Below are 19,152 nucleotides of genomic sequence, written 5' to 3'. Positions count from 1 at the left end.
AATTTGTTCTCACAATTGCACTTTTTATAGCCTGTTTGTTCCAAGAGTGGTGCTTAGGGGTGAATGTACTAGAAGTTGCTTCTCCAGTGCGCTCATGTATATTTTGGTGAAATATAGCCAGTGTCTTAGAGCTCTTTGAATAGAGGTCTGAGCACACGTACTTACCCTATATATATAGTTTGCTGTTTAGTGTTGCAGGTAATTTTTCTTTCCACTGGCACTGAAACAGAGGTTATAATGAAACCAACAATCTTTATGCATTTATAGAAACTATAAAAATTTTATGGAAATCTTTATATAGAAACTAACAGTGTTGCTTGTACAAGCTCTATAGGCAATGTAGAAACATGGTACATTGGGAAAAATGAAAAGGTACCCTTTCTTTTATGGTTTTATATGGTCTGTGTGATTTTAAAATTTCACTATAGGCAGTTAAGCAAATTATAAAAACATACATCACCTATATACTAAAAAGGAACAAAAATATGTTGCATAACTTAGGCTAATTGTGATGGAAATTGGCATTTGTGAGTTGCATGTAATTGCTTAAATATGGAGTTTTCATCTGTTCATACTTCAGGTATGCGCTAAAGAAAACATTTCCTAAGCTCACAATTATTCATAGTTTAACCTGTGTAAATGGATTGGAAGATTCTGATTAGAAAGACAACAGAGATAATATTTAATCAAGACTTGCTGCTTGTGTGTTGCTGATTGCCTTGTTCTTTTGGTGAGCTCCTGTGTTTGAAAACTTTAACGTTATTTTCTTCTAAATCTCGATAAGTCAGAGACTAAACATTTCTCTTCAAAACTTGTTCATGCCCTGATTTATTGAAAGAAAACTATCTAATAAGAAAATTACAGGTAAAATCCACAGAATTTAGTCCTAAATTCTCTGTTACTGTGAAAGGAAATCTCACACTGACATTGTATAATATGGCATACATGTGTAATATTCACACAAAATTTAAAACAAATGATAAAACTTGATTTTTTTCATTGTTATTAGGCAGAGAACCATAAGCAGTAGTGTACCTAGTTTGTATAAAATGTGACATTGATTCCAGAAAGATTCCGCTAGTCTTTCTATAGTGACTTGTCTAAGCTGTAGAACCTTCAGGTTGGAATTGAGACTTTGGGTTTGTGGTCCTTTGGGCCTTGCGTTCACCAAGCTCACAGAGAATGGAATCAGACCTGGGTGTATCCCATTTCTCTTAGAAACTTTTGAGCTTTCTTTTTTTTTTTTTCCCTCATTCTTCTCCAAAGTGTGGGTGCTGTCATGCTTCCAATCTGCTCATATAAACTGCTCAGATCTGATCCACTATAAATGGTGAGGTCACGTTTGGTCCTGGAAACTTTGACACCATATACGTGGAACAGAATTTATCGATTTATTTGAATCTGATTGAGAGGATTTACTTATAAAAGGGTCAAGTGGATCACACTTTGAAATGGCTCTACAACCTGACCTTAAAAAGACTAACTTATAAGTGGCTGCATTTTCTGATTTTTTTCCCCCTTTGTGTCTATTTTTGGTGGCAGAAACTGGGAGAGTAGATTTGATTTTATGCATTAATTGAATGAGTGTAATGTACACTGATAAGTGTGGTGTCTGCAGAATATGAGCCAGGCACCCTACTAGGTAAAGAAGAGGAGAGAAGAAGTAGATTCTACCCTTCCCCTGAAGGACCTTACTGTCTAGTAGGCTATAAGGGTAATACACGTTCAGGTCATTTTGTTGGTTTGTAGAACAGTGGCATGACCAGAAATTGGGGATGTCTCTAAAAACTAAGACCTTTGGGTAGTGATAGCACCATGTAATCACATTCCTAAGATTTCTTGTCCTTGGTTATGAAGCTGTAGAAGGTAGTAGAGTTAACAAGAGTGGTACAGAGAAACCCAAGTGGGAAAGTCTTGAAGCTACCCTTAAAGAAGATCATCTTTTAGGTTTGTTTTAGATGTGCTTTTTCTAAGAGTCACTGTTGATTTTTGGATTTTTCCACCTCTTGCTCAAAAAGGTCAGTTTCCATATTTCTTAGTTACTTGGCAGTCTGGGATTGTAGATAGAAACATAATTTTCTCATCCACAGATATAAACTGTCAATCTCTTCAGACCCTAGGAGCTGATTGTTTAGCATAATAGCACCAAAGCACCCTGCTGATGCAGCTTTCTTTAAGAAGTGCATCAGTATCCACAAATGCCATAAAATATAGCCATTTTGGTGGACCACATTACAGATTTTGAAAAGATTCATTGATAGAATGCAGATGTATAAATGCATCCCAGATTAAACATCTGCTTCCTTGTATATGTTTAAAAGTGTCCTGTTCTTGATGATTGGCTTGGTTTTAATGTTTTTTCAAGTATAGGTTCATGGATGGTTAAACAGTAATCCTAAAAAATCTGTCACGTGTTGCTTCTTATTTCTCCCTGTGTTGTTACAAGTCAAATTTATCACCTTGGACAAATGTCAAAATTCATGCTTTTTAAAGTGCTGAAGAAAAACCACCTTGTATGTAAGGGCTGCTCTTCTACCATATCTATATCATGAATCTCCTCCTCCCCCCGCCCCCATTTCCAGAAAAGGGTGAATTTAAGAATGGGGTAGGGTTGGACTGGCTTCTTAATGAAAACTATATTTCAAAACCTTAAACATTTAGCTAAACTCAGTTGAAAAATTGATACATTTTCTGACTTAAGTCTTTTCTTTTAAGTTGAAGATTTCTTCCCAATTTGGTCACTCCCCAGCTGTTACAGTTATATAGAAGGAACTCATTAAAAAGACAAATTCTTTTTGAGCTATTCTTTCTGAAAGCACGCCAAGCTATGCAGCTATGTTGTACTACTACTTACTTGAATCTAACGCTAGGAAATGGTAATTATGCAATCCTTACTTACACATTCTTATTAGAAGTGTTCTCCTGGTTTTATTCTGGCTCCAAAAAAGCTCCACTAGATTTTAGACATCTGTGAATACTTTTGGATGGTCTTGTTTCTTGTGAGTTACTCAATGGTTATAACTAAGTGGACTGTGGCTGTTTTTGAGCACCATAGTCTGAGTCTTAACTTTAGTCTCATGTAACCAGTGTCTGTTCACCGGGCAAGTCTGTAGTCATTAAGTCTTGTTCATTATCCCTCCTAGGTTGCTCCCCAGTCTGCTCTTTCCCTCTGCATTCAACTCTTAGCTTCTCTCCTGTGGACTCTTCCTAATGGCCTACAACCCAATGACTTTTTAAACACTTCCCCTCTATAAGATGGCCAGAGATAGCTTTCTAAAACCTATTTCAAATCACACCATTTCTCTTTAGTCAAAACTCTTGCTGGTTCCCTGGTGCCTTCAGGATTGACTCCAAATTTCTTAAAAGTTGGATTTCAGGCCCTTCACAGTCTGACCTTGACTCAACCTCCAGCCTGGTTTCCTACCATTTTTCACTTTATAAGCAGACATAGAACACCTCACCATTTCCCAGCATGGTTTGCTTTCTCCCACCTTTGTTTTTGCCCAAGCTGTTTTTATGGTTGAGATCCTTCCTCAAGCTTCCTCCTGCTCCCCAGGTATACTTCTGTTCAGCATTAATTGCCCTACTTATATCACTTCCTCTGTGAAACAGGTCCTGACTAAATTAGTCACTCTATCTCAGCACTTGGAGAGCACTTGGAACATTACCTCCTTACATTGTATTATTTGTCTGTCCGTCTGAACTCTTCAGGTATAGGAATGACTATAGCCAGTTAAGTTAGAAGCTGTTCTCAGCAGCGAGGATAAATTACGGGCCAGTGAATAATTGTGAATATGAAGTACGTAATACACAGACATAATTGCTAAGGAGTTCAGATTCCAGAAAGCAGAGTACAGAGGCATGAATGACAGTGGTGATGAAGAGCATGGACTTTGGAGCCAGACTGCTTGGGTTTGAATCCCAACTCTGTCATTTACTGGACTATGTCTTTGGGATTTCATTTCCACATCTGTAAATTCTAGAGATGATCATAGGAAAGACCTCCTAGGGCCTTTGTGGGGGTTAAGTGATGTGAAATGTGTAAGAGTGCTCAGAATTATACCTGGCATCTAATAACCAATAATTATATAGTGCCTCCCCTGTCTAGGGACAGATTTAAAGTAGGAGGGTAACCCGGGTTGGGTGCTTTTGTTTTGTTGGGTATTAGGGTTATGTGTGATAACCTTTGCCTCCAGAATTTGGCAGATCCTAAGAATTCTGGAAAACCTTTCCTTTCTAAGCCCATGCCGTTCCAGAGCAAAATTTAGAGAAGTCACAAAAGGAAGAGAGAGTACTTTGTCAAGTAAAGATGAAGAGATATAATCAGAAACAGTTCCTGAGTATGTTCGAAAATGTACTGAAAATATGGAAACTCTTTAAATGGTGATGAAGGGGTTTCAAATAACTAATTATTTTTAATTTATTTCAGTTGTAAAATCTGTATATTGAGACTTTGCATGTTCAAAACCTCAGAAATTTAGTAATGTGTCCCACTGTCCTTGTAAATTAGCCCTTTTGGTCACGTATAGTGCTTTATACTCTTGTGTTAGCTTTTTTTTTTAAATACTTATATGCAGTAGAGTTAACAGTCCTGTGGCTACCGTAATTGCAAACTGTCTAACTTTGGTCAGTTTCAGATTTCAAATGTGAAATAGGATGAAACCCAGACTGTGGACTAGTCTGTATTGTGTGTACATGTGTATATAGCAGGTGGGGGTTGGTGGGTAGAAATGAAAAGGTATTTATAAATTAAGATGGTCTTTTAAAGAGCGTTGAGCTTAACAAAGTTCATTTACTTATATATCAACCTTGTGAAATATGTGATATATTGTTTTATGTTGCTTTTATTCCTGGAATATTCTTATCCAGCAGTTTGTCTAGTAAATATTCATCTCTCAAAAGTCAGGTCACATGTCACCACCTCTGACGGGTCTTTCACATCCCCTCGGTAGCACTCATTGTACCTTCCTTTTTCCTTGACCATTCTTCTGTCAGAAAACTGAAAACACTTTATTGCATGTAGTTTTTTATGTATCCTTTCCCTCCCCCAGGCAGGAGGTCAGGGATTCTTGCTTGCTTTGTGTCCATATCTCTAGCACCTGGTACTATGTATGGATATTAGTAGGCCAGATATTTGATATGTAATAATCAATGATTATTTGAATAGCATTCACACTGTGATCTCTGGGCTCAGAATTTGAATGAGGTAGGACAAACCAAGACATACATTTATTAAATCCTATCTTACCTAGCAGAGGCTTTTAAGATTCTTGCATTTGAATGTATTTCAAACATGATGCCTCTTTAGTAACATCTGATTTTAGAAGTGTAAACTGTAAATTGTTGAGAACATTATTTTTATCAGAGAACTCTTCCAACCTTCCAGATACTTATCATTTCTAGAGATCTAAACTGCTGGTAAATTGAGAAGTATTTCTGAATTTCTAAAATATATGTTACAATAAACAGATTTAATGGCAGCTAAAATCTTTGCATTATTCATGTCTCACTTATTTCTTAACAATTATCATCCCTCCTACAAATTTTAAGTGTTTTCTTTCTTCTTCTTCTTCTTCTTTTTTTTTTTTGTATGTTTGGCCTAAAGAAAAGTAGAAAATAAGTATCCCCATGTTATAGAAGATCTGGCTTTGGAAAGGTCCCTTTGGGCAACGGCTTTACTTTTTCAGCCTCATTTTTTTTTCATCTTTAAAACAGGAAGTAATACTAATTTTGTAGAACTGGCAGGAGAAGTGGGCGTGATGTATACACAATACCCGAATTAGTCAAGTTCAGTAAATGTTTTCTGATGTAGCATGAGGAAAATGAAGCAAAGAAAAGATATTGCTGTTTCCATGTAATTCATGATGTGTCTGGTATTGCATTAAGTACTAGAATGTAGGTGAGTCTTTAATGTGGATAAAGAGCCTGGAGTCAAGTGATAAAAACTTTCCTAACATCACTCCCCAATTTCCCATCACAAGGCAGATAGAACAGTATTTGTTCTTTCAGTACCCTCCAGATAAGCCATGGTTTTCCCTCTAAGATTCTGAGGACCATAGCATCCAATCTAGGACACTTTGAAGAGTGAAACGGGCACCATGATTACACAGAAACAATGAGCAAACCAGGGTGCCTGGGCAAGCTGGCATATGAGGCTCCCCTAACCTAAGACCCTGTGACAACACAAACCTTGCACTCCACTGCTGCAGTTGGAAAGTGAGGTGGGAGAGAGGCAGTAGCTTCATTCAGCATGGAGGGCGACCACTGCAAAGTTGTAGCTGTATGAGTGTTTGTAACTGTGGAGACAGAATCCTAATCAAGTAGGAACCAAGAATGAGACTCTCTCATTTGTAGTCAACAAAGCAGCAGTCTGAGGATTGTGGGAAGAGCTTAAGCTCCAGGGATAGATGAACTTGGGTTTGAATGTTAGCTTTTCCATTCACTGTCTTCTTCCAGTTAAGCAAGTTACTTCACTGCTTTACCTGAAACTAATTTTACTCCACTTTTAAGGTTCAGTTCACGCATAAGAGGTTGATAATCTTTATAATACATAAGATTACTGGCAGGATCGTTGAGCATATGTAAAACTTCTAGCACAGAACATGGCACGTATTAGCTGCTTTGTCAGTCTCCTTCTGCTTGTCTCTTTACCCCCTCCAGAGAGCAGATGACCATTGGTATATGAGGAACATAATGAAGCCTGAATCAGAAGAAGCTTATGTAGGTAATTAGATACTTTAAATTATATACATAATTCTTATGTTTATTAGGCATAAATAGTAAATTTTTGACAGAAATGGCTGATACCACATTTATACAAACTTTAAGAGTTTCTTCCATTCCTTTCATTTTCTATATCAAGAATAAATATTGGAGCACCTGGCTGGCTCAGTTGGTAGAGATGTGACTCTTGGTTGTGAGTTCAAGCCCCACACTGGGCATGGAGCCTACTTAAAAAAAAAAAAAAAAGAATAAATGCTGTTTCTATGATAAATTCAGGTCTCCTTTGGCCCATGTGGTCTCACTGTTTCCTATGAAGATTAAACAAGAAAACCTGTAGACTCTTAGCACGGTGCTTGGCAATAGTAAGTGCTCAGTTAGTGCTATTTTTTTTTGCTTCTAAATCTCCAGATTATCATCCAGCCATTTTCCAGCACCATTATTGACTGGATGTTTCCTCTGTGCTGGGTACTCTACTAGACACTGGCCGTGGATATAATCCCCACCATTCTTAGTCAAGTGTGAAAGATAGATCTGTAAATAAATATATTCAATCCATTTTTCACATTTTAACATCTCTGAAATTGGGATGCATCTTACAGTTGATGATATATTCGTAGCATTTTTTCCCCTAGTAGTACTGAAAAATAATAGTCTTATAACCAGTGCCTTCTTAAATGCAATGATACATAACAGATTACTGCAGTAAAAAGTCATGCTTTCTTTGTATACAGGAAAATGGACTTTGGGATCTCGGAAGAAATACCAGATTATTAGGAGTATGTTCTGAAGAGAGATTTAAGCAGATTCTGTTCAAATTTGTTACACTTCCTTTGTTGTTCTCTTCAACCATAATCCCTTTCCATGCTGTTGGGTTATTACTGAGGCTCCTGTATGAGGTTCCTCTTCCTTCTCCAAGGAATCGGAGGCCTGACAGGTACCCAGTTGTGTGTCTTTACCCTCCTGTGGAAATGTAGGGTCCTGAGATTATGGTCAGTTTAATGCTAGGAATGATAGCAGGATTGGCGTGGGAGCTTAGGTGAAGAGCTCACTGAGAATAGCCTCTGAACCCTTTGCAATCTGGAAGACTTGGGGTTTATGGCAAAGTTAGAAAGTGACGTAAAGGACTCAAACCCTGCTAGTGACTTCAGTGTGCTAGAATAAAGTCCAGGCTCCTTAACAAATAAGGCCTGTCATGATTTGGCCCCTGCCACCCTATCCAACCTGATCTTTTTTTTTTTTTTTTAAGATTTTTAAAAAGTTTATTTGACAGAGTGAGCGAGAGAGCACAAGCAGGGGGAGCAGCAGAGGGAGAGGGAGAAGCAGGCTCCCTGCTGAGTAGGGAGCCCGATGTCGGACTCGATCCTAGGACCCTGGGATCATGACCTGAGCCGAAGGCAGACGCTTAACCAACTGAGCCACCCAGGCGCCCCCCAACCTCCTCCTCTTGCACTCCTCCGCTTCAGCATGCCAGGCTGATTTCAGTTCTTTGAATGTGCCAAAGGTTTTTGTTCAGTGGCTCTTGCTCATGCTCTTACTTTTTTTTGGCCTTTCTCTCCCTATTCCTCTTCCAGTCTTTGACTGGTGAACCCTTACTCATTCTCAAAGACTGAGCTCAACATGCCACTTCTTGAGATGTCTCTCGTGACCCTCCCATCTAATTTCAGGCCCCCATCATTCTGTCAGAGCACTCTCTTCTTTCACAGCTCCTATGACAGTCGAATTCTACATTCATGTATTCATTTGTAAAGCATCCGTCTTTCTAACTAGAGCAGAAGAAGCTCCATGCAGACAGGGCCTGTAGCACATTGGTTCTAAAATGTTATCTTGCTTAGGGAAATATATCCATTTCCTTTTCTAAGATGACTGAAATACGCTTCATTCCAGGGGCTCCCTTCTGTCTACTTTCTTATTTATTAACTTTTGGGAAGCTTTTAAGCAATCAGGAGGTTTTCTTCACAGTTATTTTAAAATTCAACAACCAATTGGCAGATACTTGAATCTAAGTCCCACAAATTGATCATCTCTCCCCCAGCAAGTAATAGTGGTTGTCTGAGCTCCTTTCTTGTTTTGATGGGGTGAAAGAGCTTAACGAGCAACAGTGTTCCAGGAACCTAGATGATGCATCTGGATTTTCAACACGCTAAGCTTGAAATACTTAGGGGACACGAGGCAAAAATGTCCAAAAGGCGGTTGGAATAGAGCCTGGTGTTAGACATAATCTAGAAGTGAAGATTTGAATTTGAGACCTTTACATTATGATAATTAAAATTAAGGTGTAAAGAGGAGAATGCAAAGTGAGAAGGAGGAAGAGAAAATCCTGGGAAACACACTTCAGGGGAAGATGTTGAAAGAAGGGCCAGAAATTGAATAGTGAGAAGGCCCTTCTGTGTTCTACATTGAACAGAACATTGGGTACGTAACATGTGTTGTTGGTGTGAGTGGTGAGTAAAGCACTAGGAAAGGCTTTCTTCTCTTTTAATACTTTTTATGATATTATGAACAAAATAACTCTATATTGAAGAGCTGTCAGTGATCCAAAGAGCATCAATATATTTATCTGTTAAGAAAACCCCTGAGCCTTACCTGTGATAGTAGTGAACTGTTAAGAAGGAGTGGTTTCTCTGAAGAGTTTATGCCACAAAACAGTTGTGAATTTTGAGTGGTTGAAATATGTTTGATTTGTAATTCTTTGTTTGTTTTTTGTATTTTAAATAATTTTCCAAAAAGAGAGCTTTTTTTTTTTTTTTTAAAGATTTTATTTATTTATTCATGAGAGACAGAGAGAGATAGAGGCAGAGGGAGAAGCAGGCTCCCAAGGAGCAGGGAGCCCGATGCGGGACTCGATTCCAGGACCCTGGGATCATGACCTGAGCCGAAGGCAGATGCTTCACTGACTGAGCCACCCAGGCGCCCTAGAGAACATGTTTGTATGCAGTAGACAATTAGCCATTTAGCGATAACCATGTGTGAACTGTTGGCTCACCATAGAGCCAGTATGATTGGCATGGTCATTTTACCTTTCAGAAATTTCTGAATTTGAGTCTTGGTGAGTTTGGGTTATGTTGTATGATGAGACTCCTTGACACTCGAGATCAGGGACTGGCAAACTATTGTCAACTGGCCAAGTATTGCCTAGTGGTGGTTTATGTGTGGCCTTTGAGCTAAGGTGGTTTTTACCTTTATGAAGAGTTATTTAAAAAAAACAAAACAACAACCCAGAAGAATCTGTGACAAAGTCCGTAAGTGTCCGGCAAAGCCTAAAATATTTACTGTCTGGCCCTTTAGAGAAAAAGTTTGCTGACTCCTTCTTTAGTGTGCAAGTTCTAAGTGAAACGAACCAAAAATTCCATAGGAAGCCTCACATTGTTCCAGAATGTCTTGCATGTCATTACGCTTTTCTTTTAAATAGTGACTTAGCTGTTCAGTTATGAGAACATATTTTCGTTACTGCCTTGTGTGACTTGATAGTGTGGTCAGAAGGTAGAAGGCTTTCAGGACTGTATCTCATAGAATAGTTCTGGAAAGTGTTGACATCTATTCTGATACTATTGTTGTGTTTATGGTTTATCCCGGCCTCAGGTACACATTGGCATGTACATGTTAGAGCAAGGTATGTAAAGTGAAATAAAACGTATATGTGGAGTTGAGTTACTTTCTTTGTTTATATTTTGCTGGTCCTCCGAAGAGACACTTTCTAGTTGCCAAAGAATGAAATCCTTGAGTATTAGATTTTGGAAAACGATTTAAATTGTATAATTTCTTAAAATTTCAGTACTGTTTCGTATCACCTGCCTTCTGTCTTTACAATGAGATGTCACTGATCTGTTCTGAGTATAAATTTCCTCAGTTCTTGAGTCCTCCTGATACCGTTTTATTAGAATCTGCAAGTTGTGGGGAAATAAAAGTTGACTTGAAACCGTTCTGTAATTGGAGATGACTGATTAGACAGTGGGGCCCTGTCTAATCAATTGCTAAATAATTCTCTCTCAAAAGCAGATTTGAGATTTACATTTTGATCTTCATAGTCTGTTCCCAGTGTTTGTTGATGGCGTCTGACATCTCCTGCCACTGGATAAATAAAGCCCATTATTTCCTTTTCAACATTTTAAGCGATTACTCTCATACAAGAGCTGAGAAGCAGAAGGTTAGATATATTATCAAACTATGATCCTGTCTATCCGAAGAAGCTGGGAACCTTGATTAATATGCCTTGTTAACTGATGATTTCAGTTCCATACTGGTAGTGCTAGAATAATTTGTGTAAACCAAGCAGTACAGATTCCTTATTTTAGCACTAAGACTTACAAAGGCTTCTTTTAGCAGCCTTTAATTTTGTACTTATGTACGTGACATAGCCTGTGGCTGTGATAGCTACTGTGAATCTCCAGTTGTTTGGGGATGAAAGGAGGAGGCAGCTGGAAACTCGGTAGCTACATCTAGCTGTCTACCTAGAGAAGGCCTTGATTTCAAGTTTATCTAAACAAGCTCGACTAATCCCAACTATCTAGGGGGATCCACTGTCAAAACAAGCAGCGTGGCCCTGAGGCAAACACAGCTATACAGAAATGAAGGCTGGGGCTTCCAATACTCCGATGACTGCATACTGGAGGCTTTTTTTCCCCCCTGAAAGAGGGTAAGAGAGGTAGAATTTGCATAATGCCTTTTCATTGGAAACTTTTGGAAGGCTGACAGACCTCCAGCTTATAGATCTGTAGCCACAATACAGAGTCTATAGGAGAATCCTTGAATGACCTAACCATATTGAAAGAAAATATAAAAGCGTCCAAGTATAGCCAAGTGAGAGAGGGAAAGAGGCTGATGCATTGTCTAACATCTGCTGTACTTCTCGTTAGTTTTGTTCTTTGCTATTCTGTGTGGACTTGGGAGAAGCCTAAGACAGCCTAACATGAATCCTATAATCTTCCTCCTGAATATTTATGTAGTGTGCCAGCTTCTAAGCTGTCCTTTGCGTTTTCCTACTTCCCCCTCATTTTCATGCTCTCAAATGAGGCCAACATTTCAAAAGCTAAATAAATGTTTGTGAATGTTTATAAAAGATTTGCATAAATTTGTCCTTGTCTGACAAAGATCACTTTTTTCTTATGCCAGTTCTGAAAAAAATTTTTTTAAGGTTTTGGTGCTTGTCTTGACAACAAAGTCCTGCATCCCAGAACAATGATTGCTGATTAAGTGGGTATGCAATTGTGACTGAATAGGCTTTCAAGATACTGGGTAAAAAGGCCTATCATCTGAAGGCTGAATTATAGAATTTAGAAAATGTTATCAGAAGTACACATTTAAATCTATTTTTTGGTACCATATCATTAGGTAAGACAAAGAGTTCTTACAAGTTAAAAGTATAACCACCCACGGTTTTAAAAATTCTTCTGTATAAATTTTAATAATCAGAATGTTTCAGTAACTCAGAATATCACTTTTCTTTCCTGTGGTTGAACATATTTAAAAATAATTTTTTGACCTGTAGGCACTCTTTGGAAACTGTAAGTCTACCAGTTGTACGTATTAATATGGTTACTGGGGTGGTGATCAGGAAATAAACCAGGCACTCCTTCGAGACCTCTGAATGCACAGTCATACCTTGAGAAAATCTAAACTACATGAAATATGTGTTAGGGCTTAATTATAGCACACACACACACACACACACACAGCCCAGACACTTGTGCCACCGACGTGTTTGCTGAATTCATTTATCTTTTAAAATTAGAATGGATTTTGTGGGGTGGCAGGGGATGTTGTGGGTAGAGGTGCTAATTCAGTTCAGAGATATTCAAAGATTGGCAGGAGAGAGAGGTAACAGCCAGTTCTGTTAGTCCTTTAGTTGTATTGGTTTAGAGGCTTAAGTTGTCATTAAGGCACAAACTAGAGCCACTTCTCTGACACAGTTTTTATCACATCTGCTAGGCTTGTGTCCCAAGAGGAGACGTGGAGAGCAGTGAATTCAGCATGGGCCCATTATCGAGTGCTTTTTCGTGTGTTGTAAAAGGAGTGAGACCTCAGGGAGGCTTGGAGCCTCCTCCCGTGTAATGTCCAAGTCAGATTTGAAGGACTGGTGGCAGGAAAGCTTTGGCCTTTGGGTGTGAATTCTAAGAAATAGAGGCACAATTAAGTTTAAAAAATTCAAGGAGTTTGAGCTTGATAATGAAAGATTTTTTTTTTCTAGACTAATGTGAGCAGAAAAGTTGCCCATCTGTGCACATTTTTGTGTGCATTTAAAATATTTAAAAGCTGACAGCTTTTAATATGCTTACAAAATACAATTTCTATCAGTGCTCTTTTTTTTTTTTTTTTTTCTTAAATAGTATCTTCCTGAGGGCAAGTTGCTTCTTCAGTGAAATCATGTTTGCATTTTTACTGTTGGGACCCTATTCCTTTGGTATGTGCTGACTTGTGTTTCCCCTCCCCCATTTCCCCCAATCTTTCTTCCTTTTAGGTATATCGATAATATAAATGTTCAGATAACAGGACTTAAAATGTTTAAGGAAATGAACCAGGCAAAATATTTTACAGTAATAATATTAAGTCCAAGGAATTCTATTACTGATGCCACCAAATGCTAATTGTAAGAGATTCTAACCAAATCATTTGTTCATTTTGTAAGGATTTGAAACAAGTGTCAAGAAGTATATTGACCTTAAAAATAGAGCTCTCTCATTTTCACCTCTTTGCCATAAGCTTTCACATTAATAAAATGAAATCTCAGAATAGAGGATGTGATAATACTGTAATTTGGGAATGACTTTAAGTAATTTTGTTTGAAGATATGGAGGGATACAAAAGGAAAAAGTGATTTAAAAATTTTTTTCTACAAGATCCACAATTTTTAACTTTGGACTTCAAAGGTCATGAAGATCTATACTTAAAAAGTAGTTTTAGAGGTGACTCTTCAGCTGTTGTAGACATTCCACCAATGTACTTAATTTAGATATAAAATGTAGATACAAAATTTATATGATACATGTTATAGAATATGATGAATTTCTATACTTTTTTGTAATTTTATCTTTGAATTACAACATTGAATGTGTATATTAGGCATTATACAAATTAGCATAATGATAACATACATGACTCAAAATTAACATTTGTAAGGGGGAAAAAAAGTAAACTGGGTGTAAATATTGAAATATACCAAAGAAAGGAAACAGATTCTGTAGCATTTGAGCAGCATTATTAGAAATTTGACCCAGCTTTTATGTTTAGGTGTTGAAAGGCCTTTCTGTAAAATCCCTTATTCAAAGATTTTTCTCACTGGAAATTTTTTTTTTGAGTTTGGCTGTAACTATAATATGGATCTTGGATTTAATTTGACATTTATAGAGAAAGAGAAAAAATTGTGTTTCCTGTTTTCATATTTAGAAATTTCTGATCAACATTCTTGAACTTGGTGCTAATTAAGCTCCTAAAAACTTCTTACCATTCTGTTTTACCCTTCTTAATCATAAGCATTAAAACCTCTGGTAGCTTTCACTCAGAGTCCCTGGTTTTAACTTGAAACGGCTTAGGGTAGAAATTTTGTTAGCTTTTTGTGTGTTTGGATTTTGTGTGTGTGTTCTGTTTTTAACTTTCAACTTGAGTTTTAAGATCATCAATCAAAGGCTTTTCTTTCAAATCAGTGGCACTGATCTCAATTGCAGGACTTAGACGGTCAGCATTTCCCTCATGCTATTAAAAAAAATTTAAGCATTGAAATAGAGTATTTTAGGAATTTGTGCTCCGCTGATCTTTTCATCACACATCTACATTTTGAAATGAACAAATAAATTAGATATAAAAAAACTCAGGAAATGTTCTCCCACTGTTTCCCCGTTTCTCCCTCCTTCACTCTTTTTGGACAAAGGTAAATTATCGACTGCTGTACTAGCTTTCAGCAAGCTACAAAGTGACTGATTATAGCTCTCTGTATTTTAGAATACATTCATTTACTCAGGCTATCTCTTTCCTTTATTTAAATGTTTTCCTGCAAACATTTTCTTTTTCCTTTTGAACTATTGAAAATGTGTCTCATCTCCCAACATTCTATAACCCCAGTGGACATTATAATCAGCCTGTGCTTTTGTCTTTCAGATGGCACTTATTTGTGGGGTGGTATGTCTGTGTCTGTCGGTTGTTTTCATCTGCTGAATACAACTAATTTTTGTTTATGGGTTTCAACGAAGCAGTGAAAACAAAGTATTGACATCCAAACTGATGGCTGTGGCAGGATCTTGTACACCTCCCTACCCACACCCCAAATTTAGAGCAAATTGGTTTAGCCTTGTTATTAATCTGTTAGCTGCATCAAATTGAGTCTTTGAAGTTTTGCTTCCAGATAGGATTCTGTGATGGATAATATTATAAATTTAAAACTTTACCAGGTTTTTAAGAGAACGCCTTAGTTTCAGCAGAACAAAATCCACTTTCTCCAGATTGGGGCAAGTCCCCTTGATGGGCCTTCTGACCAGAGGAGAATTCACATTGGATGAAATGAATCCAAAGGAGACTGAAGTGAATCTTGAGTTCATTTCTGATTTTCATTTGCAAGTGAATCCAGTGTTAGGTGTGTGGATTTCATGTTTGGTTCAAACTCTGAGGCTTGGTATCACCTTGTGGGCAGAGCTTTGTAGATGTTGTTGCTTTTCTACTACCCTGTGCAATCTGCTGTTTGATATATGCATGACTGAAAGGTTTGTGCAACTGTCTATCCTCCACGCATCCCCCCACCCCCTCTGCTCTTATTTCTTCCCACATGAAGTATCGTTGATTTTGTTAGGAAGAAAAGCCCTTTTAGAAATTGCCTATTTCATAAATTGTCTAGTGACACAAGGGGTTGAATGCTGAATTCTTGTCTCATTTATTTTGAAAACTTTGCGACTGAACTCACCTTAATCAATGAGCTCAATGTTGTCTCCAATAAGTTATGTGTTGGATATATTGATTGGGAAGGATTTTAGAAAACCCGTCTGGGGTTTATAATGTCAGCAGTGTTTTGATTATGAAAAGAGTTGGAACCTGGGGACATGGAACCAGGTGGCGAATGTCCTAAAGCCAGTGGTGACATGGTGGACTGGTTCCCTCCTGGGATCTAGTTCATGCCCTGCACTTTAACTGTGGTGACTGGCTACTACAGATTCACTTTTTTGCTCATTAAAATGTTAAAAAATCAAACTGTACATAAAAAGATTTGTGAAAATATGAACTTGGGAATTGATCTGGATAGCTGGCACAATTTTCCCCACCCCCTGCCTTAGCAATGAGGTCATTTACATTTCATCAGCCGTACTGCATCTTGAAGATCTGATTTATGTGGCAGTAGTTGAGGTTGTACTGAGGCTGGTTGTCTGAAAAAGCTTGTGCAGGCAAGAGGAAGAGGGGAGAAAACAGAAAATTACCATTTACAAAGAAAGTTCCCTAGCCAGAGACACAGATCCTAGTGAGAAAAAAGGGGTTGCTAACTGCTTAGTGACTTTTTCCAGTAAAGTTAATATTGAAAGACACTCTGCCATAAATATAACGCTCAAATTATATTTAAATCAGGGTTTTGAAGTCCCCTCTCTTGGGGAGTGGTGCTTTTCCTCTTCAGGTAATTGTGTTTTTCTTTGGAAATAGAGGATACGGTGGTTAAATGTGTATATTTAGGCAAAAATCAGTATGAAGAAAATTGGTTTGTTTCAGCAGGTTTTATTTAGAAGACACCTTGCTTGTTTTTCCCTGTCTTCCGCTGATAAAACTAAGAAGATTTTTCAGTTCTGATTGAGATAATGTGTGAACATGCCTAACACAGAGTAGATGTTCATTTCTGTTTTCTCCTCTGACAGCACACCACTGGCTTGTTTGACTTAAATTGGAATATCAAGCTCTTGTAATATCACAAACATGAAGAAACATATTGTAAGGCACAAACATGTGCCTACATTTGCCTATATTCCCCTCTCTCCTCCCCTCCTCCTGCCCCATTGCTTAATTAGACTTATCACTGCTTTCTTGGGTAAGAGGAAAGCTCTTGGGAGGTGGGCTATACCCAGCCTACATTGGGTATTTTGATATTTGTTCTAATATTATCTGACAGACAAGTTCACGGTTGGTTATTACTCTTGACATTAGAAAGTGGTAAGTAGTTTCTATATTGTAGTGAGTAATAAGTTGGGCATATTAGATTCCTTTGACTCTGCTGTAGAGCACAATGCTTCCTCGGAGCCATGGGGGTCCTTTCTTTCAAAAATCTTGAGGCCTTTTGGCAGCTCCACTCCAGCATAGAGTAGAGAAGCACTTCTGCACCTGTCACTTCTGAGGGTAAAGGATGACTGTCTTTGTAGCTGATGTTGGCAGTGAGTGAGCACTGGGTACTGAGTTTTAAAGGATGCTCAGTACATATACTGAAGTCAGGAGATGCTTTGTGGTATCTGAAACCTGATGGTGTGAAAGGAAATTTGTAAGGAATTTTTTTTTTTTTTTGCATGTAAATTGTAAGAGTTTGGTGCATGTGGGTTAGAATATGTTTTAGACTGCAGACATTAAAATGATTTCTATGACCTTTTTCCCAATATTTGCCTGATACTAACATTATGCACTGAGAAATGGCTCATTTTTTCTGATTCTTGATAAGCTTTTGCAATTTATTTAAACATAATTAGTTTTTAAACAATCTATACGGATTTCTGGATGCCGCATTATGGAATTAGCTGATGTATCAATAATGCCTCATAGAATGTGCTGAAGTTTTGTTATCTGCTTTTTTTCATTTTTTTAGTTTCCTCTGCCTTTACTCTTTCGTAGCATGCCTTAACAGTGCTGTGATATACATAGTACCAGTCCAAGATGATATTAAAAAATAGGATATGCTCAATTGAATTATGTAGGCGGAACATGCTCTGGCAGAGCAAGTCAATGTGCTTTCTGCTTCATTGAGTGGGTTATTAGATTGATGTGGTTTATTTCTTGAATGATAGAACTGGTTTTAAAAATAAATGAAGCGAGAAGCATCAATTCAGTTAGCATTGATAATTCATTATTATTGGTTAGAAAAGTGCTACATTTGTAAACTGATCTATAATTTATCACTTGGATTAGGATTTGCAATGGGCAGGTTTGTTTTAATTTGAACCAGCTTCTCAATGACTGAACAATGTGTTCTTCATTTTGTCTTGAAGTTGGGATTTTAAATAGTTAAAAAGCAAATCAAATGCATGAAAGGAATACTTTTTTAAAATTTATAATGTTGGTCTGTGAACTTATGATAAGCACCAACTGTGGGCTGTCCAAGTCTGCAGTTAAATTAAGTCAAGCTAGAGAAAATTTTATGAAGGAAGTAATAAGTAATTACTTGTATATGTGTTTAGCTATGTGTATATATGCCGTGTACGTGGAAATGTGTCTCTTGGGAAAAGTCTCACACACACACACACGCACACACACGCACCCACTGTGTATTGTGTCTCATATAGTGGTGTTCTTAATGCAAGAAGCTTCTCTCTTATGAAGAAGTCTTTGAAATGTTGCTCTGCTTTTTGTTTCCTTTTTGTACACTTCCCCTGAATAATGCATTTGGTCTTATTACCTACATATTTGTAAAAAGATATTTAATCTGGTAGTTTGCTTTGGATTTTCACAAATTACAAGCAGGTAAGTGTTCCCACTTATAATGACACTTACTGAAAATAATGCATACTTAAAATTATTATTGTTTGATTACAAAATAAATTTATGCCAGAGATGGCAACTTCTTTATAAAGTAAGAAAATGAAGTTTTAAACTCTAAAAAAAATGTAGTTGACAACATTCAGAGACAATTATCTTCATGTTGGCTTTCTATTCTGCTTGTGATTTGGCCTATTGATGTAGGGAAGCGTTGTCTAATCCCGGCCCCCTCTGTTCCTAGGTAACAGGCAAAAACGGTGCCAGCAACAGCGGCCCTGCCAGGCCAAACCCATGTGGCTCAGTGTTATTCACTCTGATCCATATGGTCAGGCTGGAGATGGTCCCTGGAGGGGTGTTAACACTCAGCAACCCAACCGCCTCCCTCCCTTCAGAGCTTTCCTGCACGGCCCCTGCTGCTTGCCCATGTGTGATTCTTGATTAATTTTTCATTTTTAATGAAGTTTGATCATGTTTATTATTTCTCATGATTGACTGCCTGTACTCCTCCCATGTAATTGATAAAGCCCATATTTCTTCATCTGTCTCCTCTTTCTTTAGGGTAAAGTTGCTAGACTGTGTGCCGTGCTTAATGCTAGATTTATTGGTCCCATTAGATGTATAAATTATCTCTCTTTCTCTCCACAGGAAGTTCTACAGACTTTGACCAAGTTTTGTTTCCCCTTCTATGTGGACAGGTAGTGTCAGATTTTCAAACTTTACTAGAAAAAAAAGTGTCAATAAACCTGCTATGGAAAATAAAAACCATACCATTCTTAACATTCCGTCTGTTTA

General features: G+C 37.7%; 1 protein-coding gene across 7 annotated transcripts in view; it reads left to right on the top strand.

The window, feature by feature from the left end:
- The window catches only part of DENND1A (DENN domain containing 1A), a 498,150-nt gene that overhangs the window by 135,155 nt on the left and 343,843 nt on the right, over positions 1–19,152 (top strand). For 6 of the 7 annotated variants that reach the window (XM_036107896.2, XM_078061742.1, XM_036107886.2 and 3 more), the window contains one exon: positions 19,006–19,055. The exons of the other annotated variant lie outside the window; for it this stretch is intronic. In XM_036107896.2, the coding sequence (XP_035963789.1) occupies positions 19,006–19,055 (50 nt within the window). The remainder of the gene's footprint in view (positions 1–19,005; positions 19,056–19,152) is intronic. 7 annotated transcript variants of the gene reach the window in all.

This window comes from Halichoerus grypus, chromosome 14, assembly GCF_964656455.1.
Source record: "Halichoerus grypus chromosome 14, mHalGry1.hap1.1, whole genome shotgun sequence".
Lineage (NCBI taxonomy): Eukaryota > Metazoa > Chordata > Mammalia > Carnivora > Phocidae > Halichoerus > Halichoerus grypus.
The sequence above is the reverse complement of the archived record's forward strand: the minus strand, read 5'-3'. Positions and strand labels throughout refer to the sequence as shown.